This window comes from Urocitellus parryii, chromosome 3 (genome assembly GCF_045843805.1).
Source record: "Urocitellus parryii isolate mUroPar1 chromosome 3, mUroPar1.hap1, whole genome shotgun sequence".
Classification (NCBI taxonomy): Eukaryota; Metazoa; Chordata; class Mammalia; order Rodentia; family Sciuridae; genus Urocitellus; species Urocitellus parryii.
Genome location: NC_135533.1, coordinates 114,905,817 through 114,933,699, shown reverse-complemented (window position 1 = coordinate 114,933,699; position 27,883 = coordinate 114,905,817). Strand labels below are relative to the sequence as shown.

Genomic DNA, 27,883 nt, shown 5'->3' with positions numbered 1-27,883 from the left:
GGGGACAGGCTTGGTGACACAGGACACAGGAGTATCATATTGCAGAGTGCCCTGGGGCGGGAACAGAGTCACGATACTGACTTTCAGCTCTGCACAGGGCCTGCTGTTTGGGAGGAAGGATCCCTGTTCTGAAGTCCTCAGCTCTGCATTAGAGAGGTGGGTTTTTACTTTTGCAAAACAGTTGCCACTTATGTTAAAACCCTCCCCCAGCAGGCTTTTTGGCACTTGGAAGCTTTCAGCAAACATGAAGTGTTGTGTAACTGACAGACACAGCGTGCTGGTCCTGTGGGGAACAGCCCCTGGGCCTGCTGGCTGAGGTCCAGGCCTCCCGCACAGCCACCCCGTGGTGACAGGCCTACCTTGGCCGCCTCCCTGCAGGAACTTGAACTTCCTGCTCTGTGCACTCGCTCCTCCCCCCCTCTCCTGGCCCTCGGGGTCCACCACCTCAGCACGTCCAGGGTGCCCCTCCCTTCTTCTGAAACCCTCTGCGGTGTCCCACAAGCCACATGGCCCTTCCCCTATCCCATTAGCCAAGCACATGCTGCGCTGCGTGAGTCCCAGCATGGGGCTGCGGTCAGCCGGAGAGACCAACAGGAGAGAGCCCGTTCCTCTCTCGGCCTGTGGCCTAGGAGGGAGGGGCACGTCAGGAAGCGGGGCCACGCGCCGCACTGGAAGAGGGGCCCCTTCCTCAGGTGCTCTGAGCTGTCCATTCCAGAGGCCGGGCATGCCAAGCAGGGGAAATGCTAGAGGTTTTTCCATCAGCCCCAGGGACAGGACAGTGAGCCAGAGAAGGACCACAGAGGTCACCAGAGGGGGCCAGGAGTCTCTCCAGCTGAGCAGCTGAGAGGTGGGGAGCTGGAAGGGGCCCAGGAGCAGCACGGCTGGCTGGCAACCAAGAGCCCTGGACAGGTGTGAGCAGGAGACCACAGGCAGGTAGCCAGGGGCCAGGGCGGCAGGAGGGCGGGCCATGGAGGAGGAAGAGAGGGGACTCAAACAGGAGGGAGGATCTGATCCTCACTCAAAATCGGAGCGCAATCAAAGTGTCTTAATATTTCAGATTGGCAAGAAAAGATTCAGAAGTTTGAGGAGACACTCGGGGTGGCTGTGGGCCTGAAGCAGGCCAGCAACCCACTGCAGGGGGCCGGGGCAAGCAGGTCTCGCGCACCAGGGTCCCTGTGCTCGGGGCTGTGCCAATAACAGGATGTCCCTGGGACCTGGGACACAGAAGCCCCCCTCGAGGTCTCGCGGGAGTCCTGGAACACAGGAGCCACGACGTGCACAGGGTCATACGTTGCAGCGATTTCGTAAAAACAGTCTGTGAAGCAACCCAAGTGCCCATCGTGGGTCAGTCTGTACACTGTGCTGCCCCTGGGATGGGCTGGCAGTCAGCCACCGCAGGGATCCGTGACAGCCGAGAGGGCCTGGAGAGATCTCAGCAGTGACGGGACTCGGGGGCTGGCGTGGACGGTGCGTGGACACCACATGGCCACTTTGTGGGTGGTGCGTGGTGCGTGGACACTGGGTGGACGGGGCGTGGGCCCTGGGAAGCAGGGCTCCTGCAGTCCTCCTGGTACAGACAGTTAGTTCCATTTCCCGGATGTGAAGATTCAGCGCTGGAGACACGGGGAGGCGGGCAGAGGAAGCAAATTTACCTAAAGAACAGTAACGGGCTTCCCGGGACGCAGAAGGGGCCACAGCAGGTGTCCAAAGACGTGGGGGCTTCCTGACCCTTTTCTGCAGCTTAGGTTGTCTTTGTCCTTCTGCCCTCTATCCGCCCTCCCCATCCTTCTTACCTGCCCAGTGGCCGGGGAGAGCCAAAAGGTGACGACCAAATGGGCAGGGAGAGGACTGAGGGTGGAGTGACAACCCAAGGTGTCACTTAACTCTCAGGACTCCCTGCAGGGAGGAGCCACGGGGGGGGGGGCAGGTTACCTTAGCAACAGGCTGGAGCAGGGGAGGAGGGCAGCTTGGGACTTTCTTTCCCACCAGCCCCACCTTCCTGGTGGGATCCCGTTATTAATTATCTATATTGACAGTCACTTTGGCCCCACCCCCGGCTCACCTACCCCGTGTGGCTGTGGCGTTGGAAACTAGTGCAGACCCTGCCCCACGCCCCACAGAGGGGCAGGAGCAGGGACAGGGCTGCCTGGAGGGTGACTGGAAGGCAGGGGAGGACCCTTGCCACTCGATACCTTGTGGTGTGTATTTAGAATTCGTCACCACACTATCTGCTCCTGAAACAGAGAGTTGCAATAACACGATACAATGACTGGAAGATGGGAAGAACCCAGGGCCTTGGGGACTCTGGTGAGGGACCAGGCCCTTAGCCTGGGGAGGGGACTGAGCGTGTAGATGTGGTGTGTGGACACGGTGCATGGGGCACAGGGGCCTCTGCATTGAACCTGACCAGGTGGCTCATGGGGACAGGGCCCCTGCGTTCCTGTGGGAGGGGGGTCAGGGCCAGGTGTGGGCTGTGGGGCCTTGAGATAGTGTCCTCTGGGCACCAAGGAAAAGCTTAAAAGCAGGGGCAGGGCCTGGTCAGATCTGGCAGCAGCCTGAGGGTGATTGAGGAGGGGACTGGCCGAGTGGCTGGGGACCCGGAGGCCGGGAAGCAATGCCCCTGAAGGGTGATCCGCCTCTCTCCCTTACTGCAAGGCCACCAAGCACACCCGTGGGGGTCTCCAGTGAGATCACAGCTGCTTGCGAGCCCCTGGGCTTGCATCTGCAGCGTCACGCCACAGGTAGAGTCTCCTGATGTCAGTGAACTTGCACTGAAAGCCAACGCGCCCAACAGGAGGGTGTTGGCACCCGAGTTCACGGCTCGGGAGTCGTCACGTGGTGGACACCGAGTCCGATGGCTGGCCCTGCCCGAGTCTTCTCCTGGAGATCCTGGCCCTGTCCCTTTCTGCCCTGGTCACCTTTGGTCTGCGACATGCACCGAGGCCCGGACTTTGTATGCACAGTGGTCCTAAGAAAAGTCCCCAGGGAGCCTGAGTCCGGCAGCGTGTTTGATAATGGTTCTGTTTCATCACGGGTCACTTTAAACCTGTCTGCATTGCCAGTGTCCTTCACTGTCATTTGCAGGCTACTCGGCCCCGGGCCGAGCGGGCTTTTCTGAGCTCCGCTCCTGCCGCTGCTGCCACCGAGCACCGCCTGCTGCCTTCCTGCTGGGCGCCTCCCTGCTGGGATGTCAGTGCACGCCTGCTTGCAATCTTGCAACCCGGTTGGGCACAAAAACACAAGCCAGTCAAACTGAAACAAAGTTTTATTTTGTGAGAGGCCGTGTGCGTCCCCTAACAAGCTGGTCCACACACGTGTGTGTCTACCTGAGCCGGGGGCTCCACTTCCCCCGGAACACCCTCCTACCATCCTTTCTCAACCAATGGGAACTCTCCCATTACAAGAGTGACATGAGTAACCTGAGTCCTGTAATGGGCCCAGGTAAACAGCAGGAGTCCAATTACCATATGAATGTAACTTAACATAATCATAATCTCAATGGCTGGCTGGCAGTCACTAAACCCAAAGGTGCCTGTATCAATATTTTTGCTGTGGCTCCTAGCAATCTCTGTTGTGCCGCTGTCCCCCAGTGTGTGGAGGTCAGCTGTACTGAGCTGTAACTTAAGTCCAGTGCGGCTCACCATTCGACATGCCCTGGTCCAGACACAGGGTGTGTGACACTGACATCCGGGCAGGGCCTCATGCCCACACCATGCACTGGTGCCCACAAGGGCCTCCAGCCTCTGGCCACTACCGACCTGTGGCTCTCCTATTCTGGGATGGCAGGTCAGTGGAATCCTTCAGGATGTCACCTCTTGAGGTGGCTTCTATCCTCCCCTAAGGTGTGTGGGACTAGTGAGTGGCTGGTTTCCTCGCTCATAGCTTTCTGCAGGGCAGGAGGCGCTTCCTCAAGGTGGGTGCACGGCTTGCTTACCTGCTCACCCGCTGAGGGGCAGGGGGTTGGTCCCAGTTTGGGGGTGTGTGCGTGGGTGCCCCCGGGCTCATCTGTACCGCACTGCTGTGTGACTGCAGGGTGTGCGTCTGCACTTCTTCTGGATGAGTACCTGGGTTTGGGGCTCTTGGGTCAAGGACAAACATGCACCTAACTTAAAGAGGCTTCCCAAAGAGGCCGTAGGGTCACCTTTGCAGTGGCAGTGGCAGGATTTCCAGTTGCTCTGCAGCCTGGGCAGCAAGGGGGGATTTTGCTGTTTGTTTTGCTTTTCTTCTAAGGATGGCGGCACCTCACTGGGGGCTGAGTCTGCACTTTCCTAGTGACTCCTGAGGGTGGGCACCCTTTCCTGTGTGTATTTGACTTCTATATACCTTCTTGGGTGAAGTGTTCAAGTCTTATGCCTAACACCAAGGTTTAGAGTGGACTATTTGGGCCGTTATTTTTGAGTTTTGAGAGTTCTTCATGCATTTTGGATGCAGGTCCTTCATCAGACATATGTGGTGCGAACATTCCATATACGTGGCTTGTTTTTGCAATCTCTTAAGCAGACATTTCTAGTGTAAGGAGGTTCAATCTGTCCATTTTTTCTTTGTGAGATCACATGATCTCCCGAGCCTCTGAGATGACAGGCGTGGCCCACTGCGCTCAGTTCCTGTGGGTTTTCTTCCTGCAGAGGTTGTGGTTTAGGGAGGGACGTCCAGCCTGCGGTTTGTTTTTGCAGAGGCTACCTGTTTTTACACCTGGATGTATGTCCAGCACCGTTTCCTGGAAAGACTTTCCTCTCCTTGAATCCCTTGTGCACCTTGGTGAAGAACCCACCGGCCTCGTGCCTGGGCACCTCCTCTGACATCTCTTCTGATCCACTCTGTGGGCTCCTCCTTTCTCCACAGCCTGCTGCCCGGATGACCATAGATCCACCTTGAAACCAGACGGTGCGAACCTCTAACTTCGGTCTTCTTTTTCAGAAAGTTGTTATTTTCTCATTTCTTTGCTTTTCTTCATATACACTCTAGAATCATTTCATTGATTGTGACACAAATTGCTATTGGATTTCCGACTGGGATCATAGCTGGATCTGGGGAGAAGCAACACCTTACAACACTGAGTCTTCCAAACCACGAACATGAACATGGTCCTGTCTTCATTTATTTGCATCTTTTGATTTTGTTCATCAGTATTTTTAAAGTTTTTTGCCTTTATTTTTTAACTTATTTTATCTATTTAGTTTTGTGTGGTGCCGAGGATGGAACCCAGTGCCTCACACGGGCCAGGTGAGTGCTCTACCACTGAGCCCCAGCCCCAGCCCAGTATTTTGTAATTTTTATCATGCAAATAACACACATACTGGGTCAGATTTCTTCCTGAATGTTGTGATATTTGGTGCTAGTCTAAATTTTGTTGTTGTTTATATTTAAATTTCCCATTTTTTATAGCTAATACAGAGAAATGACTTACCAACAGTGGTATGCAAAAAAAATATACCAATGAATATATCTAATTAGTTGATTCTGAAATTACAACATAAGGCTCTTTTGATTCCATCATTTCTCAGTTAAAAAAAATGTTGATTGTACCATGTCAATACAGTATTTAAGTAACTCATTTTTCCTGTTGTACTTTTAGTGCTTTTGGACCAACTTTCAAAAGTTTATAAAAATTGCCTTAAAATAATTGGATTATGAGGCCTTTTTATTTTTCCACACAGCGTAATTGTGGCGGGCAGTCACCAGCTGCTCTTTGGGTAATTTAATTTTTGCCCTTGGACTGCTATGTTGATGTCCCCTGTCTGTCTGGGTCTCCCGGGTGACCTCCCAGGCCTCCCCTAGGCGGCTTGCCTCTGTCCCTCTCTACCCCAGGATGACCATGACTTTATTGTTTGATTAATTTTATTATATTTAGAGAAGTAGAATCTTAGAGTTGAGGAAGTTTTGGAAATTTATCCAAGGCCTTCTTCTTTTAAACTTGGGGGGGGGGGAGAAAGTACTCCCTCGAGAGAAACCCGAGGCGCATTTTGTGAATTCGTCCACGTGGGACGTCAGTGCGCAGGGTCAGCTGTGAAACGCTGCGGGCGCAGGGTTGAGCCACAGCCTGGGCCGCGGGGCTGCGTCCCCCGTCCCCGTGAGGCGGCGCTTGAGGTGCGGCAGGTGGGGGGTTCCTGGAGATGCGGGACCTGGTGCGCGCGCTCCGCGGGCTGCGAACCACAGACTGCCGAGAGACGGAGGGTCCCCAGACAGCTGCGCCCCTGGGGAGGAGCCGTGCCCACCCCGGCTCCAGGGTGGGGGGAAGGCCGAGAACCCCAGACACCTGACTGTGATCCACTCCACCCCAGCGCCTTCTGTCCCCTCTCAGAGTTGAGTCTGAGTGCAGCGTTTCTCCCGAGTCACGCCCTGGTTATATCAGCATTTGCATTCTGTTGTGTTTGTTCAGGGTCAAAATTGTCCCCTCTCCCCCCTCTCAGTGTCAAACTCTGCACTTTTTTTGGTTTTTAGGAAGTTGCTAATTATTTAAAAGAAAAAAATATTTGAAAAGCCAGGTTGACAGCAGTCACATCTGTCATTAATCACATGCAGTCTCATTGTTAACAACAGTGGACAGTTGTTTTTCACTAGCACGACAACTCTTTTCCCCATCATGTGTAGACCTGAGCCCTCAGTCATTCTTAGGACTGCACCTTTGTGACTGTGCCTTTGTGTTCTGATGTAGTTTCAAACCCCCAGGAAGCCCAACAGCTAGCCAAAGGGTGCTGGACCCCGGGAGCTCCTCACACCAGCACCCTCTCTCCCTTCGCTTCCTGCTGCTTGTCTGTTCTTAAGTTCTCTCTGAATCTCTTGGGGTGTCTTGGGACACCACACCTGCTGACCACTATGTATTTAAGTCTGTATTTCTGTCTGCCTTTTTTCCTACTGGGGATTGAACTCAGGGCCCTCGACCACTGAGCCCCATCCCCAGCCTATTCTGTGTTTTATTTAGAGACAGGGTCTCAATGAGCTGCTTAGGGCCTCGCTGTGCTGAGGCTGGCTTGGAACTCGCCATCCTCCTGCCTGAGCCACTGGGATGACAGGTGTGCACCACCAGGCTGGGCTAAGTCTGTATGTCCTAAGAACGAGGTCATTGTCTTAGACGACCACAGTAGTGTTCAAAATCAGGAAATGAGACGCTGCTTTCTGACCCAGGGTCCGTCCCAGCAGTGGTCCCCAATGCCACTGCTCCCTGCCATTTTCTGGGTCCAGGATCACGCCTGCACGTAGTCCTGAGTCTCCAGACTCATTGGGTCTCTTGACCAGCCTTTGTCAATGGCACTGTTCTGCCAACCGTCTCTGTACGAGGTTTGCTTCTCGGTGACACACGGGGTGTTCCCAGTGACATGCTGGCTGTTCCTGGTGACACACGGGGTGTTCCCAGTGACATGCTGGCTGTTCCTGGTGACACACTGGCTGTTCCCGGTGTCGCTCAGCTCTGGCTCAGTGTTGGTGATGTTGGTTCTGGACGTTTCCTTCAGGTGGGTTTTGAGTGCTCCGTTGTGACTTTGCACATTTTGCAGGATTTAATTCTGACTCACATAACTGTATTTTGTTCCTCATCAAACTTTCCCTGTCCCCTATGGGCACCCACGGGTGATCCGACTGTGTCCTCTCTTCTGATTTTGGGGTGTCATTTGGCTGTAAGAAGCAGCTTTCCCGCCTCCCTGTCTGCTTCTGAGTGACGACTTTGGGGCACCGTGTTCAGGCCCCGGCTGCCTCCTGCACCCTCTTCCCGCCCGGCTGTCGGCTCTCCCTCCCAGTCCCCTGGACGGAGAATGGCGTGTAGACACCTGGGTGTTGAGAAGCTCTTGGGCTCTGAGTCATTGCTTGTGGCTGTGTCATTTCTTCTCTGTCCTTTAGTGGAGAGATCAAGGGAGTGTGTTTGTGTGTGTGTCTGTCTGTCTGTCCACCCTGCTTACAGAAGTATGTTCACACAGATGCTCCAGCGAGCCTCCTGGTCCCTCCCCTGGTCCTCTGTACTCCAAGTGGGCCCCAGTGGAGTGGCTTCAGAAGCGTGGCCTCCCGGCACGGCAACCCCCTGGCTGGAGGTCACATGAGTTCCATCCTTTTCAAAGGGGATTGGCGCACAGTGTCACCCACAGTGTAACTGTGATAAATACGTCAACCCACCGAGACCCCTCCCCTCTGGAAAGACAGAAGGTTTTTACCCCCAAAAAGTTCCCTTGCGCCCCCTCCCAGGTAGCTCGCGGCTCCAGGGCCGAGAATCTTCCTGACTTTTTAAACTGCAGCTTTCCTGCTCCGGCATTTTGTACGGAGGGAACTGACAGTGTGTTTCCCTTGATGTGGGGCACACTGGCCCAGCGGGGTGTCTGGCACGCACTCACTGTGACGGCTGGTTTGCAGCGTGGGCGTGACTGGTGTGAGCAATACCCAGGTCGCTGGTGAAGGACTGTCTAGGTGTGTCCGTGACTTTGTATCTGGAGATCAGCGCCTGAATCAGTGGACTGAGTGGAGAGATTGTGGTCACCACTGTGGGTGGGCACCCTGCCATCCACTGTGGGTCTGCTGGACTGGCACAGGTGAAGCCAGGGCGGACTCTGTCTCCTGAGGAGGTGTCCACCTCCTGCTGTCTTTGGACATCGGAACTCCTGTGACCAACAGGCACCTTCTGGGTCTCAGCCCACCAGACACAGACTGTCCCCCACTGAGGCCCTGCTTCTCCCACCTGCGGACAGCTCATCCCGGGGCTTCCTGGGCTCCAGGACGCTCAGCGGATCCCTGTGACGTCTCCTCCTGTGTCTGGAGGTGTGTGCACGTGTCTGTGTGGCCTGCTTCTGGGGACCCCTGATGGCCAGGTCAAGCTTCTGGACGAAGCAGTCATTTATCTGATTGCTGAAGAGTTTTCCATTTTTTGAAAACACCGCACCTATTTTCCTATCGATAGAATTTGGACCATTTCAAATAAATTATGAATAAGATGCTCTGAAGATTCGTGCACAAGAGCGTCTAGAAACATGTTTCCAGGTAAATACCTAATAGAGGAATCGCTGGGTTCTGGGTTGGGTGTGTTTGACTTTGTAAGAAGCTTTTGATTATTTTCCCAGCCTGTTCAGAAGCTGCATTAGAGTTGTCCAAAAATATAGAACCAGTGTGCGTGTGTGTGTGGATTTAATCCAAAGAACTGGCTTACGTGACCATGGAGACTGGCAGTCTGAATCCACAGTGAGGCCAGAGGCTGGAGGCCAGGGGAACAAGGAAGTCTGAAGGCGCCCGGTGGGGATGCCCCTGGCCAGGGGATCCTGTGCCTTCTGTTCTCTTCAGGCCTTCAACTGATTGGATTCGGCCCACCTACCTGAGCCATTCGCTTACTTAAAGTTTACTGATTTAAATGCAAAAATATTGTCCCCAAACACCCTCCAAGTTAAAATCGACCACTACAAGTCTACTTGAGGCAACTTGGCACTCCCCTGCATCTCTTTATACCATAATTAGCGTCAAATAAAGACTAAGACAAGGTCACCTGTCTGCCTAAGGGACATATAATGATGCTTCCTACACCTGAGAGCACTGAGTCCTTTGCTTTTGTTTTAGTTACCTTTTTCACTGCTGTGACTAAAGGACCCGACCCACACAATTGTAGGGAGAAGAGGTTTATTCAGAGGCTCATGGTTTCGGAGGTCTCTGCCATAGAAGGCCGCTCCATTGCTCAGGGCTGGAGGTGAGGCAGAACATCACGGAGAAGAGTGTGGCGGAGGGAAGCAGCTCACAGGAGATGAGAAGCAGAGAGAGGGGGGCACTGGCCAGGTACAGCTATGTACCCCAAGGCCACACCCCAACCCCACCTCCTCCAGCCACACCCCACCGGCCTCCGGTCACCCCTCAGTCGATCCCATGGGGCTTGGTTCCCTGATGGGGTGGAGGCCACCCATGTCCCCTCATCTCTCCTCTGAACCTTCTTGCTGTCTCACTGTGAGCTTCGGGGGCCACCTCATCTAAGCCGTCACAGCCACAAGAGGAAGCCAGGGCCTCGAGGGTCTTTCCTGCCCTCCCTGCCCTCCTGAAACCCAGCTGCTGTGTGGGAAGTCCCACCACTCACACTCCGACAGCCTGTCCTGATGACAAGACGGGGCAGCGGGGCCACGGTGATGACGCACTGCTTCTGCAGCCCATGCGTGGTCACAGCTGCTCTGCCCACTTCGGCCTCCCCACCTGCCCTGCGCTGCTCCCTGGGCCACCAGCCGGCACCTCCGGGGACCTTCACCCGGGCGGGTGGCAGCCCTGCACTCCTGGAGCTCTGCCCCTAGCGCTTCTGCCTGCGTGGGGTGGCAGCTCCCGATGGCTCTCATCACAGGCCAGTCACAGCAGCTGGTGGCCAGGTGCCTCCACGCTCCTCAGCTGCCCATGGAGCCGAGTCCAGCTGGGCCCTCGCCCCGCCAGCACTGTGGGCCTCAAGGCTGTCCAGGGCAGGGCGGGAAGAGCCCAGGGCCGAGCCCTGCCTTGGGAGGGCCAGTGTGAGCGCAGGGCAGTGCTGGAGGTCCTCCAGAGCAGGGCCACCACGGGCCACCGAGACCCTCCCTCCCGCTGCGCGCTCCATCTCTCCTCATAGGTGCTCAGCCTCTGCCTATTGCTTATTGGATGGTTTCTGTTTTTAAAATCAACTTGCAGGGGTCTTGTTTGTCTGAATGTCTGTGAATAAGGCCGTTTTCTGACGTAGGTTTGCCTGGTCCCTTTTCTTCACAGAGTCATTTGATGAGAAGTTCTAAATCACAATAGCGTGTAAGTCATCATTTTGTTTGTATCCTGCCTAAGAAATCCTGGGCATCAATATTTCTGGTGAAGATATTCTCCATGTGGCCTGAGATATTATAATTTTTGCCTTTTATATTTTGTTCCACGATCATTCTTAATTTAATTTTTGAGGGGTGCTAAGGAGTGAACTCAGGAGTCCTCAACACTGAGCTACATCCCAGCTCCATTCTGTATTTTATTTAGAGACAAGGTCTCACTGAGTTGCTTAGGTACTCACTTTTGCTGAGGCTGGCTTTGAACTCGCGATCCTTCTGCCTCAGCCTCCTGAGCTGCTGGGATTATAGGCGTGTGCCACCTCGAGCAGCCTTAATTTAATTCTTTATGAGGAGTGAAGTGATAGTTCCTTTCACTTCACCTCCCACCCCAATTTTGATATGTTTTTCCAGCATCATTTGTTAATCAGACTCGAACTGAGTCTATAAATATGGGTGTGTTCCAGTCTCCCTGTTCTGTTTCTTGATGTCGTCCAACACCAGTGCCACGTCCCCCCCATGCTGACTCTAGGATGTCCGATGAGTCTTGAAATTAGTGTCTGACACTGAACCCTGCTCTTCTCTCCCAGGATGTTCTAGGTACTCAATCACGTCCGCATTTCCATATAAGTTTTAGAATCAGCTTGTTATTGTCTTTAAAAATCCTCCTGGGGCTATGATTGGAATGGCATTGAGTCCACAGATCAACCTAGAGATAATTCACATGCAAGCAATACTGACATCTTCTGATTTTTCAATGAGTATATGCTTCAATTTATTTAGATTTTTTAATTTCAGTAATATTTTGTAGTTTTTAGCCTAATGGATTTTACATGTCTCTTGTTTATTTATCTCTAGGTATTGAATGTTTTTGGTATTACTGTGAATGGACGCCCTTCTAATCCCATTTTAAAATCATGTGCTGTGTGTAGAAATCTCACTGAGTCTTATCTCATGATTTTATATCTTGTGGCATCTTCTAACACATATGTATTCTAGTAGTTTCTTTGTAGGTGGGATTTGTCACGTAGGTAACCAGGCTGGCTGTGAATGGAATCCATTTGAACCTTCCTTTCCAATGCGCATAACCTTTATTTTATTTTCACACCTTATTGCACTGGCTAAACCGCAAGTGTGACATGGAGCAGAAGGTGTGAGGCTGTGCGTTCCAGCCTTTGCTAAGCTGGCTGGGTTGTCCTCACAGGCTCTTCTATCTGAAATGCCTCTTCCTTTTTTGTCACGTACCCCAGTGTCAAATAGATTCCTCTTTATGATTTACCAGTCACCTGTGCTGTGTGGGTCTTACACTGACCTAAAACCCCCGGAGGAGGAAAGCCACCTGTCTTCCCCACTGTACCTTCAGTGCACGACATGTGGCTCTCAGGTGACACTCAGTAAATCTTTTGTAGGATCAGTCCACACTAGTCGGGTATTTTAGAAGTTATGCAATTGATTTTCCTTTCTAGCGTTTTAACCTCCTTGGCCAAAATGAGGGGAGTGGTATTTCTTGCAAAGTGTTTCCATATTTCTCTTTCACACTTTATGGTTTTTGGAGGTCAAATTTCAATTCTTTTTTCACAGAAACCACGTGTGTCTATCTATTGCTTTCATTGATTATTTTATAAAAAGCATTGCAATCATTGGGACTAATCCTTGTAAAATACGGTAGTGGCAGATTGGAACAGGTTGCCCCTCTGGAGTATTCAGGAAGTGAGTGTTCAGGATTTGGGAAATTTCAGCAGCTCAGGTACAGAGACAGGGAAATGCATCCCACAGTTATTCAGTGGGCAGGTGGTGAGGCCCTGTTTTTATTATTTCAAATGTGGAGAAATGAGCGCTGGTAACGTGGCTCAGTGGTAGTGATCCCCTCGTATGTGTAAGGCCCCAGGCAGGTTCAGTCTCCAGCACCACAATAAGTAGAATAAACAAAATGTGGAGAAATTGCAGTGATGACGTGAACTTGTTAGGCAGAGTATTTCCTTTTTGTGTTTTGAGACAGGATCTTACCAGATATATTTTGTAAAAGAAGGGCTGGGGTAAAGCTGGACCAGGGTTTAACCTCCTTATTGGAAAAAAGAAGAAGGAGAGAAAGGAGGGAGGGAGAGAGGGAGGGAGAGGGGGAGGGGGAGGGAGTGGGAGGAGGGACATATTCCCTCACTTTTGCCCTCTGCCCTCTGGTGTGGGCTCTGAGCTGAGTGGTGCTTCCTGCTTCCTGGGGATTCAGGGCTGGGGAAGGCAACTTGCTTTAGCCTGGAGCAGGAGCTCTGGGATCCACTCCCTCTTCTTGCTGCTTCATTGTAAGTGCCCCCTCACTGGGCTGGTAGAGTGTAGACGCAGGAACACCACTAGTTCCCAGCAGTAGTCACGGCAATGCCTTGGCTTGTTCTGCACCTCGACCATGGAGACTGTGTGACAGGAGCAGGTGGAAGCATTGAACCTGAGGGTCCCTCACCTCATTGCACTCTCTCCTTCCCTGGGGGCCTTTCTTTTCTGCTCCTCTTCCTCCCCCTCCTCCTCCTGCCAACTCCCCTCCCCCTCCCCTCCCCCCTTCCTTCCTTTTTTCCATTCCTTCTTCCTTTGTAGTGGGAGGTGACAGAGGGAAGTGACCAGAGGCTTGTGGTCGCTTTTGGTGGTCACAAGTGCTGCCCACCAAGTGTGCTGTGCAATGTGTGAGAGTGTGTGTGTGTGTGTGTGTGTGTGTGAGAGAGGGGGGGGAGGGAGAGGGAGGGAGAGAACTGATAGAGAGGCCCCTGAAGGGAAGGGAGGGTCCGGGCTGTCCATGTTGAGGATGCAGGAAGGCTCCCTGAGCTGGGGACAGCAGGAAGAAGCCCTGAGGAGGCAGAGAGGGAGCCAGCTTCCTGTCAGGTTGGAGAGGACAGTCACCCCCAGGTTCCAGGGGCACCGAAGGCTGTGGCCTGTCTGTCCTAGGAGATGGCAAAGCCCGTGGCCCAGGGAGTCTCTCTCTGTCTCTCTTTTTTTTTTGGTCATCAAAATGTTTTGAAAACGTCTGCATTTGGATATGTTCAACATATCCGAGTCCAAATTCTCATTTTAGTTTTCCAAAAGTAGAAGAAAAGTCACACAAAACAGAAACGGAGACTAAGGACAGGGGCACGTGGAGACTCGGATAAACGAGTACCGGCCAGTGCCTAGCGGTGCAGGGGGTTCTGCTTCTTATCTTCCTGTTCCCATTAAGGAAGCACTGCATCCTCCGAGAGCAGAACACACCGTTTTATGAAGTGCCAAGGGACATTCATCTGCACAGACCAAGTTTGAGGCCCAGATCAAATTTCAGTAAATTCAAAAGTGAGATCACACTGTGTTCTCTGGCCACCACCAGGCTACGCAGTAACCACTATGTGGAAGACACCTGAGGAGTACCCCATTAGATTTGGAAATTAAACAGCCTGCTTCAGAGTGACCCAGGGGCCAAAGAAGAAATGACGAGGGACGTTAGAAATGAGTATGAAATGAATGAAAATGGAAAGACAGCCCTCACCCTTCCTTACGATCACTTACAGAGTCTGCTCCAGGCCTGGTGTCCCTCCTGTGTCCTGCTCCCCCTGCCCAGGTGCTGGGGGTCCTGCAGAGGTGAGCCTGGCCGTGCTCCCAGGGCCTGCGCCATCCTGGCCCTCAGAGGCCTGGCCATTGAGCGGGGTGGACTCAGCCTTTTTCTTCTAGTTCCCACGCAGACACTTACCATCCTCAAGGTCCTGTTCCTACACTATGGAGGGGAATTTGTGGAGCAGGACGCACAGGTGCAGATCCTACACCCGCAGGCCCCTGTCCATGAACACGGCCTCAAAGCCGCTCCTTGGTCCGTCTTACCTGGGGAGGAACAATCGCCCACCTCCCCCCAACCTTTTGGACTTTCTATGGGTCTTTGGATCCTCCTGGGGCTGCCGTTTCTGTGAACAGCCTTCCGTCCCTTGGGCTTTCCGGAGTTTGCTGGTCTCAGTGGCTCTCCTTGGCCTGGAGTTGCTTGTCCCGTCTGAGCGCCTTCCCCCCGTCCAGGCTGGAGGTGCAGGTGTGCAGAGTGGGGACCTGGTCACAGAGGTGCCTAGAGAGTGGCGGGCACATGTGGGCAGAGTCGTGGAAACAGATATCCACTCAGCTCACACTTGCTGACCTCCTGTGCGGTGGACACTGTGCGGCAGGTGGCATCTGACTTGTCAGCGCAGATTTCAGAGTAGAGGTGGCTCTCGGGTGTGTTGTGAGGTCTGAGCCGTTGTCCTTCCCCCAGAGGGGGACCGGGCTCCAACACAGGGTCCTGCCCCTCCAGGTGAGGCGAGGCTCCTGCAGGAGCAGAGAAGGAAGGAGGAAGACTGCTCCCACCCAGGGGTCGGGGTGGATGGAGGTACGGGGTGGGCAGCAGGAGGAGGGGTGGGCAAGGCCACCGCCTCTGTCTCCTGAGGGACTTTGTCCTGCTTCTGTGGGTGTCACCTCTCAGCCCCACAGTGACTCTCACCTGCACTTCCTGCTGCCCGCACCTGCCGTCTGTCTGTCTTCCCTGCTGTTTACTGCAGTGACCAGGGGCCCCATAGTGTCCTCCCTAGCATGGCGCATATTGAGACGGCGGGTGGCGGGGTGTGAGCAGGGAAGGCACCAGGCAGCCAGGGTGCTGGGCTCCCACTTGCAGCACGTCCCTCCAGGAGCCTTCAGCCCCGTGAACTCCTGGTTTTGTTTTTTGTTTTTTTATTTATGTATTTTTTGTTGTTGTTTTTTAAGGCAGGGGAGGAAGAGGTTGAGAGATGAACTCAATAGTTTGAAGACACCCTCTGGGGTAAAATTTCAAAATTGTTCCCCACCCTGAATATTTTTATTCTTTTCCTTTAGGTTTCTTGCTATTTAAAGATTTTTGTTTGAATGAAATTAATGAAGCTGTCCCTCAGGTGAAGTTTTATGAAGAGGTAAGAAGTGACCGTTTTACTGATGCTTTTACTTCAAAAGCATATTTCAACTGTACTTTGGAAAGTATTGCGATGCCGACACCTCACCCACGCAGAGATCCAGGAAAGCCGCCGGCCGGGCCGGGCCTGGGGTTCGTTAGAGACGCCCAGGACACCTGGAGAGCCGGGTGTGCTCCTTCAGGCTCTAGAGCCCCACGGTGCAGAGAACAGCTGGAACCGAGTCCCCGAGAAGCGGGCTCCTCTAGAGGTGCCGGGGGAATCAGGCATCTGGGGAGCTGATTTTGGAGCCCTGAGCCCTGAGCAGAGGCAGAGGGCTCCAAATTGGAGTAACAGACCAGGGACTTGGTAGGACTTGGGACAGTCCTCAGACACACAGCTGGTTTCCCCACCAAGGCTGGGTCACCTGTGAGCCTGCAGGGGACTGAGGGGAGAGGGCAGAAGTTTCTGGAAGGCACAATGAAAAGGCACTTGGCCTTTCAGAGCTTGGGACGTTCTCGTCCGCGGAGGGGAGGAGCTGAACACAGAACAGGCAAGAGGAGGACCTGGAGGAGAGGCCTGTGGGTCAGCTCTTGACTTGGGGTGCAGTGGGCAGGTGAGGGTTCAGCCCTGGCTCCGGGTGGCAGGAGGTTGCTTCTGGGAGGCGGGCCAGGAGAGGTTTCTGGCTGGACTGACAACCGTGTGAGACGGGAGGACCCCAAGCCCAGGCCGAGTCTCCCTCCCAAGATCCCTGAGGGTGGAGGCCCAGAGCTGAGCTGGGAACTCCAGGGAGAAGCGGACTCTAGTGCTGAGGAGGCAGAATCCCCTGCCGAGGCCCACGGTGGGCCACGCCCGGGGCAGGGTCCACCCAGGGGCAGGTGGGCTCCACAAAGATGGTGACCCAGACCCCCCCAGCTTGGTTGTGTGATGGCTGATGCGCCCCTCCCCCACCCTAGGAAGAGCCCAAGAGGACCTCGTCTTTATGTGCAGATGTAAGATGATGACATATAAAGATGTCACAGTGTCCAGGATACAGGGAGATCACAGACACACTAAGAGGAGAGACCAGGAGAAGCAGACCCCCAGATGGCGGGGGACTAGGGCCAACTGACAGGCACTTCAGAATTCCTGTGAATAAGATGGTCCAGAAGATAGAGGAAAAGACGGGCAGTGGGGATGGAGGGCTGTTGAATTCAGCACAAAGGTCGTTCTCAGACAGAAAGTGCAGTGTTGAAGTTAGAACTTAATGTCGGGGTTCAGCAGCGGGGACGTCACACACAAGATACCACCAGTCGACAGGAAGCAGGTCAGCAGGTGACCACCGAGCAAAGCCGAGAGAGAAAAGTAACAGAAAAAAGAAATAGGTAAGACCATTAGAGCCAGGTGGGATCTGCTTCAAAGGCCTGCTTCAGTCAGAATCGGAGTTCCGGAAAGAAGAGAACAGGGCAGGATCGGTGGTTGAAGAGTAAGGTCACAGCTCTCCATCTCCTTTCCCCGACTATAAACGGACTAAACCCCCCGAGGTAGACCTGCTTTCAGATGGATGAAGAAACGAAATTCTGTCATACACAGTTTATAAGAAAAACACTAACAACACTCACAGTAAGATAATTCTGACAGTTTTACTAAACGATACAAAGCAGCTTCTTACAGCTAAAACAAACAAACAAAAAACACCTTAGAGCTGGGGGCGGTGGCACAGGCCTGTCATCCCACTGAGTCGGGAGGCTGAGGCAGGAGGATCCCAAGTTCCAAGCCAGGCTCAGCCAAGGCGAGGCCCTAAGCAACTCAGTGAGACCCTGTCTCTAAATAAAATATAAAATAGGGCTGGGGATGGGGCTGAATGGTTGAGGGACCCTGGGTTCAATCACTGGTATCCCCTCCCCCCCCAAAAAAAACAACTTAGGAAACTCTAAGCAGAATCAATTACAAAGGAGATGTATATTTACACACCAGTTTAAGGCCATGAACATTTATCCTGATAAAAATCTTAAAAGCAACCCAAGCCCAGAGCAAGGAAGGAACATGTTACTTTTAAGTCCCAAGTTTTCAGTTTTGTGAATAGTGTAACAAAATTGACACAGGTGCATTAGATCAAATAGGTTGGAAATCATAATCTAGAGCCCCTCTATATATGAGTTGTTATGTTCTAATTATATTCTTATTTTAATAACATTATATATTATATAATTGAAGTTTTCTCAGCTGTGCCCACCTGGGCCAACCTGGGTGAGGAGAAATAACTCTAAAACCACCAGTGATCAACCTAGAATTCTACAGCCAGCAAAAATCTCCTTTAAAAGTGAAAGTGAAATAAAAATATGTTCAATAAATAAAACCTGAGGGGATGGGTCAGCGGGGGCCAGCATCAGCAAGCACCCTGAAGACAGGAACTGGGGGCAGGAGGGAGGTGAACCTGGTGCTCTGGAGGGAGGAGCAGGGAGCACACGAGGGTGAACACATCAGTAAACACGGATGAGCTGACTGCCGAACAGTGGCTCCCTTCCCCAGAGTGAAAATGTGACCAAAATGTCTGTCTCACCAAAGGCAAGAGGGGTGCATGACATGGAAGTGCCTTAAGGTTCTAAGATGGTGGAGGGGTAGTCAAATGAGGGTTAGTGTTGGACTGACCAGTCCAGCCAGGGTGGGGATTGTAATCGCTAGGGTAACTGCTAAGAAAAACAAAGTGTGGACATCTAACAGTTAAAAGAGAAAAATGGAACATAACGACTGATTCATCAAGAAAGGTAATAAAGGAATACAAGGGGGACATAAAAATAGGTTAAACTGAAAACAACGAAGCAGAGTAAGATCATAGCCGTAAATACATTTAATGTAAATGGACCAGAATCACCAAGTAAAAGACTTGAGGTTTCGGACTGGATAAAGAAGCAAAACCCTGTCATATCCCATTTATAAGAAAAATATTTTTAACAGAAGGAGGAAGAGGGTCTATATATAATACACCCACCAACCAAACCTAATTGGTATTAGGTTGTTAGACAAGCTACCCAGTAATGCTACTTGAGATGGAGAGTGGGGTTTATTAATGATAAAGGATTCAACCCAATAAGTATTGAGTCTTAAGTCAGTATGTTGCAAATAACATAAGTTCTAAGTACATAAAGCAAAAATAGATTTAAAAAACAAGACAAATCTACCACCCTAATGGAAGACATTAATACACTCCCTGCTTACAGAACAAACAAAATAACTGATAAGAATATAGAATATGTTGAGTTGATGGACATATGTAGATGCCGAAGCCAGCAAAAATAGAATTCTCCATCTTTGAAGTACACACAGAACATTTATCAAAATAGATCATGTTCTGGCCCCTAAAGGGAGTGCCTACAGATTTCAAGATTGAAATTGCTCAGTTTCTTTTCTGAGCACAATGGGTTTAAGCTCAAATCAAATAACTAGGAAGTGCTTAACTGCTTGGAAATTAATATACCTCCAAGTAATTATAGGTCAAAGGAGAAACTAAAATAGAAATTAGGAAATATTTAAACTAAAATATATTTAAGAAATGACATAAGGTATTATTATTAACATCATTATTTTATTTTGCTTTAAAAAGCATTTTAAATGACCCAATGAAAATGTAGCATAATTAGGGCTGATACTAGTAACCTTTGTACGAATTTGAAAATTGGAGAAAAATTCCTTTCTTTTTGGCTTTTCATATATATGTGAAAGTGCACAGTTTCCACTTTAAAAAATTATATCAATGTATTTTCAGGAAGAGTCATGAAATCATGATGAATATTAGCCGTCATGTAGAAAGAGTAAACTAAATCTAAAAAGATTTTATTGGGTCTAAAGTAACGTTATCTGAACCATAATCGGGAGTTTTATCTGAATAAGTCTCATGCTTCATCTGTCAATTTTTTTTTTCCTTTTTGTGTTCCTGAAAGCGCCAACTGTGTACTTGAGCGGTACTGCACCCCCTGGGCCAGGCAGAGGACCTTCTTTAGCAGATGACCTCTGCTGGGGTGCAATGCGGGCAGTCTCCTGTGGTTGTGGCTGAAGTGTCTTTGCAAACTGAGTGGTGGCCGCTGTTGAGGGGTTTCGTGTGAACTTTAAGCAATGGTGTTTCTCTTTGCTGACCACAGGCTGGGTCAGGCTCCTCAGAGGATGTCCTAGGGGAGATGAGATGCTCCAAGCCCCCAGCTCATATTCCTGTTGGATACCGTCCACCCGGGGGCTCAGGTCCCATCCTCTACACCACGGCGGCCTTTGAACACTGAGGCTTTCAGAAGAGTTTTTCCCCCACCCGCTGGTTTTATTCATCTAATATATCCATCTTTAATTTCTGCATGTTTTTTGACCCCGGTTCTTAGAAAATTCTGCTGCGGTGTCTGAGGCTGCATTTCCAATCTTACCTTTCTACTCGGCAGCGTCCCCAGACCTTTAATAGCTACCCACTGCCTGCAGGTGATGGTCCCAGCTGCTCATCGGGGCACCTGACAGGTGGCTGCATTCTTGTTAGCCACCTCCCCGCAACCCCCCACCCCGCCCGCCCGCCTTCCTAGCTAGAGCTTGCACTCTGGCCGGTCCAGGCCGCTGTGGCGTTGGCCACTTCTCTGGCCGGTCCCCACCTGGACGGCACCATCTCCTTCCTGGCTTGCAGCCGCCTGGCGTCTTTGGAGGTTGGCTCAGGACGGACGGTCTCACGTGCTCCTGGAGCCCTCACCAGCCCTAGGGTGGCACGCTCCTGTGAGCCACGCGGGCCGTCTGTGGTGTCCCTGGCGCCCCTGTTCCGTGCGTGCCTTCGGTGCTTCCATCCCCACCTGGATGCGATCCGGTGCCGGTGCCGCTGTGCCTCTGCCTGGCCGCCCCAGGCATCTCCCTCCGCCAGAGCCTGAGCTTGCGGGTGCACAGGCTCTGCTCTTGTACCTGAGCCGCTCTCGGGGACTTGACTTCATGTGTGGGCCCCAGGTACCTCCTGTCAAGTGAGGTCGGCGGTCATCCCCTGCCTGCTTTCAGCCTGGCCGCAGGGTGCAGGTTCCACCAGGACCTTGAGGAAGCTGAAAGAGGGACGTGAGAGGAGGAAACAACACAACCCCAGAGGTCAGGCTCCTGCCTAGAATTGTTTTCACTCGTGCAACTGTGCAGGGGTGCTCCAAAGGACGAGAGCCTCCCCCATGCTCCCTGTGAGCTTACTCTTGAAAGCAGACTCAGAGCCCAGAGCTGGCCTATGGCTTGGTGGCCGTGTTAGATGGATGAGTCAAAGAAGGTGAGCGACAAAGAAGCTGGCCCTGAAGTGGGAGGAGGAGAGCACTGTAGGTTAAGGTCATGGCTAAGTCAGAGCCCTCCCGTGGTGGGCAGGAACTTGGCTGCTGGAAGAACTGCAGTGTGGTTGTCAGTGAAGACGGAAGCCAGGCATGTGGCTTGAAACTAGGCAGAAGAATATGTCAGTCAGCATTGTGTTGCCGTGACAAAATACCTGAGAAAAACAACTTAAAGGAGGAAAGGTTTATTTTGGCTCATGGTTCCAGAGGTCACAGTCCACAGTCGCTTGTCCCCATCACTGTGAGCTTATGGTAAAGCAGAGCATTGGGGTAGGAAGTCCATGGTGCAGCAAATCTGATCACCTGGTGGTGGCTGGAGAGCAGAGAGAGTGAGAGAAGGGGCTGGGGACAAGGTACACCCTTCCATGGGATGCCCCAGTGACCCGTTTCCTCCACCCAGGTTCCCCCCCTAGAGTTTACACCACCTCCCAGTAATGCCATGAAATCAGTAATCCGTCAGTGGGTTAATCCAGAGCCCTCCTGACCTATCACTTCCCCCAAGGCCACCTCTGCACATGGCTGGCTTGGGGACCAAGTATTCAGTACATGAGCCCATGGGGACATTTCATATCCAACCATAACAAAGAGAGAGACAGGGTTTTGGGAGACTGGAGCATACATTCAGGTTTTATTCTACAGCCTGGGAAAAGGTTAAACAGGAGCGTTAGGGGTGATGTTCTGTAACTACCAACGGGGTCAAGGGTCAAGGTGACCAATGTGTGACGCCGTCTGCCTCCTGGTGAGCCTTACATCTGATTGTCCTGGTAATTGACAAGAAGGGTGCATACATCTTCAGTTCCAATTACAGAATATTCTAGTCCTTCTCTTCTTGGGGCATTTTCCTGTAGCTGTAAGCCCTGTTCCAAGCTGCACGCTCAGGTCTGAGAGGCACGTCTCTGTGGAGAGCCGTCGCCCTGCCAGGGCGCAAGCTCAGGGAGCACAGCTCCCCCCCCAGTCTCACCTCCTCCCTGCTGGTGACATCTTGGGACTTGGGTTGGCTTCCCTGGGCAATGGAGCCAGGTCAGCCTTTCATGCCTGTGTCTTTATGGTGGGTCCGTCCCGAGCCGTCCACCCTCAGCCTGCGTTTTGATATATAAAGTGCGTTTCCTGTAGATAGGATGGACCATTTCTCCCCTCGTTCTGACAATTTCCATTTTATAATAGAATGATTTTAGATGCAATGTGTGTCTTTCAAAGGATTTGCTGAGTTTCTTCAACCCGTAAATTTAAATTTCACCAAATCTAGGAAAATTAGTATGATTATTTCTTAAAGCATTTCCTGCCTCTCCCCTCCTCTCTCCTCCTGGGACTCAGTTACACGTATGTTTGGTCTTTGAGTATTCCTCCCGAATATCTCTGATGCTGTGCTTATTTTTTCCCCAATATTTTCTCGTTCTCTTTTTCAGGTGACATAATCTCTGTGGCTCTGCCCTCAAATTCACGAACTCTCTCTTTTGCCATCTCTAGTCTGTGTTTTATTTTGGATGCTGTATTTTTTACTTCTGAAATTTCTACTTGGTTCTTTCTAGAAGTGTTCTTTTATCCTCTGCTACTTCCTATCTTTTTCTTCATTACACGAGTGGTTTCTGTCATGTCCAGGGACAATAGTGGCTTTAAAATCCCCGTCTGATAGTTCAGCATTTGGGTCTCCTTGGATTGATTCCCTCTAGCGGGCTCTCTTCTTGCCTGTGGGGGGGGGGCATTTCCTGATTCCTCACAGAGTGATTCTGGATTGTGCCTAGCATGGTGGCTGGTGGCTGGGGACACCTGAACTATGCCGTGCCCCTGCACAGGGTGTGGCCCCAGTTGGCCCCCCTCTCCGTCCCCCTGCAGTGGTGGTGGCCCCATCTTGCTCAGTCCCCCGGCCTGTGTAGGGCGGCTCAGGGTCTGCTCACCTGCTCGCGTGTCATTTGGGGTCTGTAGGAGATTTGGACGGTATGAGCGCACAGGGCTTTGGAGCTGCCCCCCGAGACCTTCTGTTTTCAGACGTGTCCTCTCTGCAGCTTCTGTCTGGGGCCCCTCCTCCACTCCCCTGTGCTTTGGGGCCTTCTCCATGTCCTTCTGTGATCGTGCTCCCTGTGTGTCCCACATTTTCTGCTGTCCTTTGTGATGCGCTTTGGATACAAAGCCAACATGGTTTGTCGGTGAGTTGGCTGAAGAGTTGGTGACCCGAGTGGGGGCCAAACAGTGGAACTGGGATGGCCCTTCATTTTGGGGTAATCGAGGGCAGGACGGCTTGGATTCATTTTTGAGCTCAACAAGACCACACGCAGGAGGAAGGTGTCTGGCTGAAGAATGGAAGCTGCAGATCGGGCTGTACGTAGGCTTGTGACCTTGGAGATGCTGTCTAGATAGTCACCTGGAAATGTCAAACGTAGGCTGGATACTTAGAACCTGGAGCTCGAGGTCTAGAGTGTCACCAGAGCATAGCTGGTGACCAAACTGGTGGGACCAAGGGGCTTTCCCAGGAAGGATGGAGCTGGGGAGAAAGGGATGCCCGGGGGGCGCTCTGAGGCCCTGTGGGGTGCGGAAGCCAAGCAGAGGAGGAAGTGCCAGCAAAGAGTGCCCCTTCACCAGCTGAGGATCTGGGCCACCCCTGGAGGGAGTGCTCTCAGCAGTCGGAGAAGCAGGGTTCACAGGTGGCCAGGTCAGTGCTGTTGAGAAGCTGGCCAAGGCCAGGACAGAACAGCGAGCCTGGGATTGGGCAGAGGAGAGATCCAGACGATCCTTCTCATCCACCTCCCTGGGGGAGTGGGAGAAATGGATAGGGCCATGCACAGTCCCTGGCTGCTGCAGATGGAGGACTGGTTCTCAGGGCCCTGGTGGTCTCGGCTGCAGGCTCAGCTGTGAGCTGTGTGCCCACCGAGCACCAAGGAACCACAAAGGAACCGCGAAGTCTGTATGTTGCATCCCGATGGCGGCTCTTCCCTCCTGCGGCAGGGAGACGGTCCACCTGCAAGGTAGCCCCCGCCTGCTCAGACACCTGGAAAGAAGCCTGTGAACCCCAGCGAGCATCTGCTGTGCACTTGTGGGGACCAAGGACATCCTGGTCCACACTCCCTGGCGGTTGGCTGGCTGCCCTGTTACCCGGGGCCATGCTGATAGTAGAGGATGGATTCTGAGTGGGGCTGGGCTCCCCTTCTGCTGGGAGCCGCCTTCTCCGTGGGCCCGGCTGGAGCTTGTCTGGCTCAAGGTTCTAGGGAAAGAGTTGCGGGTTCAGAGCGCCGTCTGCCCAGGGAACCTGAGTGGTCCATACAGTCAGGACCTGACGGCGACCGCGACCCCCTGGCTGGCTCTCTCGCTCAGCCCGGTGCCTCTGGATCGGGGACTGGCATTCATCACACGGGTGCTCACGGATGATACCCCCAGGGGAGGCCTGTTCTCACTGAGGCTGACTGTATGTCAGGGCAAAGCCCTCTGCCTTGGTTCAGCGTAGGCTGCCTTGGCAATCGGGCATCCTGGAGGGCACCTGGGCCTGCAAGAAGCAAAACAACCAGCGTGTCGACGACCCAAGGCCTCTACTTTCTCACTTAGCTGGGGAGCTGGCACCAGCTGCCATCCGGTGGCTGGCGAGTTTGCAGCTGGCATGCTGTGCGCGGCCGTATGTATGCCTGTGCTCCCGGGTCCTCTGGTGGTGCCCACGCCCTGGGGCTGGTGTCACCTGCAGAGTTGTAGACGGGGCTTGGCCCACCAGACTCCCTGCCTCTACCTCAGGGCTCCTGTCTGCTCCAAGGCATGAAATAAATACACTTGGCGGCCACCCAAGTGTAAATTGCAGCCATCAGTATCACTGAGGGTCTCTCTGGACTTTGGGACGATCCCAGTAATTTCTCGGTGTGTGGACCGGCTGGCTGTCATGCGGGATCTCAGTGGCTCACATCCCATCCCCTGATCCCCTCATCCCGGAACTGAGCCTTGTCCGTATCTGGAATTCCGGGAGGGCTCACTGGTCTTGATCTCAGGCTGTCAGACCCATCTGCAGAGCACAAGGATCAGTGACTTCTATTCGGTTTGTACTCGCCCACAGGAGTCGCTAGCCCACCTCGTAGCATCCCAGCACTAAAGTGCTCAGGTCCTGGGCAAGGCCATGTGGGGCCGGCCGGCCAGCCCTTGGGACACCTTTCCCCAAAGTCAGCCTTGGTGCCAGGCACCCTGAGCTGAAGGTCTTGGCTGCAGCTGTTCTCCCAGCTCCGTCCCACCCAGGTTGCATTCAAAGTATCCCTGCAAATAAAGTAAATGGGACAAGTCTGTAGGACCTTCTGTTATCAGGATAGAGCATCGGAACCCCTTCCGCAGGAGGGGACTGTTTCTAAAGCCAGCTTTACGGTCTAGCCTGCCCGGGCACCGGCCAGGTCCCCTTTCCTAACACAGTGTTGGAGGTGATCTTTCCGTTAATATTTTTATAGTGCTGAAAGCCAGTGCTCTTATCTGGGGGTTAATTCCTTTCTAAAATGTTTGCTTAGTTGATTTTCAGGAATCTCTACGTAGGAACCTGGGGATATATTTCTTTCGCCCTGTTGGTGGTGGAATACTGCAGCCCCGTGAGAACCAACCCCTTTGTAGCTCCTAGAACTGAGCTTCAGCCACAGTTGAATTGTTTGTGCTCAGGCTGAGGCTTGGCAAGGCCGGCGGGCGGTGGCTTTTGTTCCACGTGGTCATTGTAAGCTGGCCGTGCTCATTTCCTGATAGCATGAGCTTCCACATGTCAACGATGAGGTCCATCCACGGTGGAGCAGAAACCGCTGTGTGTGTTTTCAGCTGAGTTCAGACTGTCCCAGCTCCCTCCCTCTGACTTTAGAAGATGTCTCCTGTGAGGCGAGGGGCAGTCTTTTGCTGGAACCCAGGGGGTTCCTGCCGGGCTGGTAATGTCGTTAGATAAGGTGTCCAGGAGCCTCCCCTAACGTGACCCCTCTTCAACATGCAGATCAAAGAGTACGAGAAGCTGGACAACGAGGAGGACCGCCTGTGCAGGAGCCGGCAGATCTACGACACCTACGTCATGAAGGAGCTGCTGTCCTGTTCCCACGTAAGCCCCGAGCTCCTCCCGGAGGAGCTGCCCTCTGATCAGAGTGAGAGGAAGGACAGTGGTGGGTGGAGTTTAAGAATGAAGGTGCCAGGTCAGTGTGTTGGTGCTCACCTGTCATCCCAGGGGCTCTGGAGGCTGAGGCAGGAGGATGGTGAGTTCAAAGCAGCCTCAGCAACAGTGAGGCCCTAAGCAGCTCAGTGAGACCCTGTCTCTAGATAAAATACAAAATAGGGCTGGGGAGGGGGCTCAGGGGTCGAGGGCTCCTGGGTACGATCCTCAGTACCAAAAAAAAAAAAAAAAAAAGAGCCCAATGCCTGTGTTCTGTAGTCTGCCCCCTGGAAGATCCACACGGTGCCTGAGGATATTCCCAAAAGCCAATTCTTGCTTTGCAAAAAACTGAAGAACTAAAATTCCTAGTTCATATTAATTGAAGAAAAAGTCTCAATTTCAAACTTTCCAGAGAAAATTCAGCTTTATTATTTTTAATGGCACTATCTTTTCGTAAATAGGCTAATCAAATATTGAAAAGTATAAATCTTAAATGGCTTCAGTGAATTAACAAGGAGAATTGTAATTATTTTCTTAGTTTTGTTCATGAATAGTTAAATAACAGTTGGAGTAAATGTTTTTCTTGTAAATCAGATAGGCAATCTAATTCAGCCATTAGGATAAACTAGGTTCTCAGGAAATTATTTCACCAAAAGTAAGTGGAATAATTAGTAATGAGAATTTGCTAGGCGCCGGGCACAGTGGTACATGCCTTGTAATCCCAGTGGCTGGGGAGGCTGAGGCAGGAGGATCACAAGTTTGAGGCCACTTTCAGCAACTCAGTGAGACCTTGTCTTAAAAATAAAATATATTAAAAAATGCCTGGGGAAGTGACTCAGCAGCTGAGTTCAGTCCTTAGTACAAAAACAAAACAAAACAAAAACCCTTTTTTAAAGGGATAGACTGACAGTCCTGGCCTCCCCCATTCAGTATAGTAGCCACTGGCCATGTGTGGCTGTTTGAATTTGTTAGAATTATTTAAAATCAGATGGGATTAAGAATTTGATTCATCACTTCCTCCTGAGTCCATTTCAGGTGCCCACAGCCCCATGTGACCAGAGGCTGACCTGTCTGGAGGCCCAGGCTCCCAGCATGTGGTCAGGGCAGGAAGCCCCTTGCACAGCCCTGCCCTGGCACCCACCTGCCCCAGCCTGCTGTAGGGAGCTGGTCCCGGCTCTGCACACCTGGAAGAGCTGTGGCTGCAGGTGGCCTCTCCGGCAGCCCACGTGGCCTTGCTCTTTGCACCCACCTGCTTTGATGGAAGGAATTTCTGAGTCGGAGCTAAATCTCCCGCCCATGCCTTGCTGCTCCTGGAAGGCTGAGCCCCAGTGAAGGCCAGATGTTCTCGGGAAGCCGCGTGAACTTGGTTTTCCGTGGCTAGCGGGGTTCTAAGCCCCAGGAGGTGTTTTTTAAAGCTGCTCTTACTGAGCGTTGTTGCAGAAGACGCAGGTGAAGTTTGGGGGGCTGCAGTCTGTGTTTCCCACCAGTGGGAGCTCCACTTGCCCAGCTCCCCCTGCCGTGGCTGCAGCCAGAGCCCCTGACCTCAGAGCCTCTGGCCACCGTCACTAGGCTTTGTAATCCTGCATTTGATTTTTAGGTGAGTGTCTGTGTGTCGTTTGATGTAGGAGAGGGTTTGTGTTTTTAGGAGTCCCCTATGGGCAAGCGAGGAGACTCAGCCAGTGGGTGTAGTGGCTGTGCTGTTCCTTGACACGTCATTAGCCCACTGACCTTGACCTTCCATGGGGGTAGCTGTGCACTCAGGCCCCTGTGTGCTGCCGCGGGGAACCCTGCGCGCCTGAGGGGTGCGCTCTCGTCGATTGGCCTCCACCCAGAGCGCAGGGTTTGGGGAACGCTGGTTGGTGTAATCGCACAAATTGTCGCTAAGCGATTGGGGAGTTCGACTCTCTGTTG

General features: G+C 52.4%; 1 protein-coding gene across 2 annotated transcripts in view; it reads left to right on the top strand.

The window, feature by feature from the left end:
• Grk3 (G protein-coupled receptor kinase 3) overlaps window positions 1–27,883 on the top strand; it is a 114,248-nt gene that overhangs the window by 37,754 nt on the left and 48,611 nt on the right. Inside the window, exons 1-3 of one of the 2 annotated variants that reach the window (XM_026408536.2) lie at window positions 77–156; window positions 15,552–15,625; window positions 25,823–25,924. In XM_026408536.2, the coding sequence (XP_026264321.1) occupies window positions 25,898–25,924 (27 nt within the window). In that variant the 5' untranslated portion in view covers window positions 77–156; window positions 15,552–15,625; window positions 25,823–25,897. Of the gene's footprint in view, window positions 1–76; window positions 157–15,551; window positions 15,626–25,822; window positions 25,925–27,883 lie in introns of those variants that run through there. The other variant, XM_026408535.2, reaches the window with a different exon arrangement.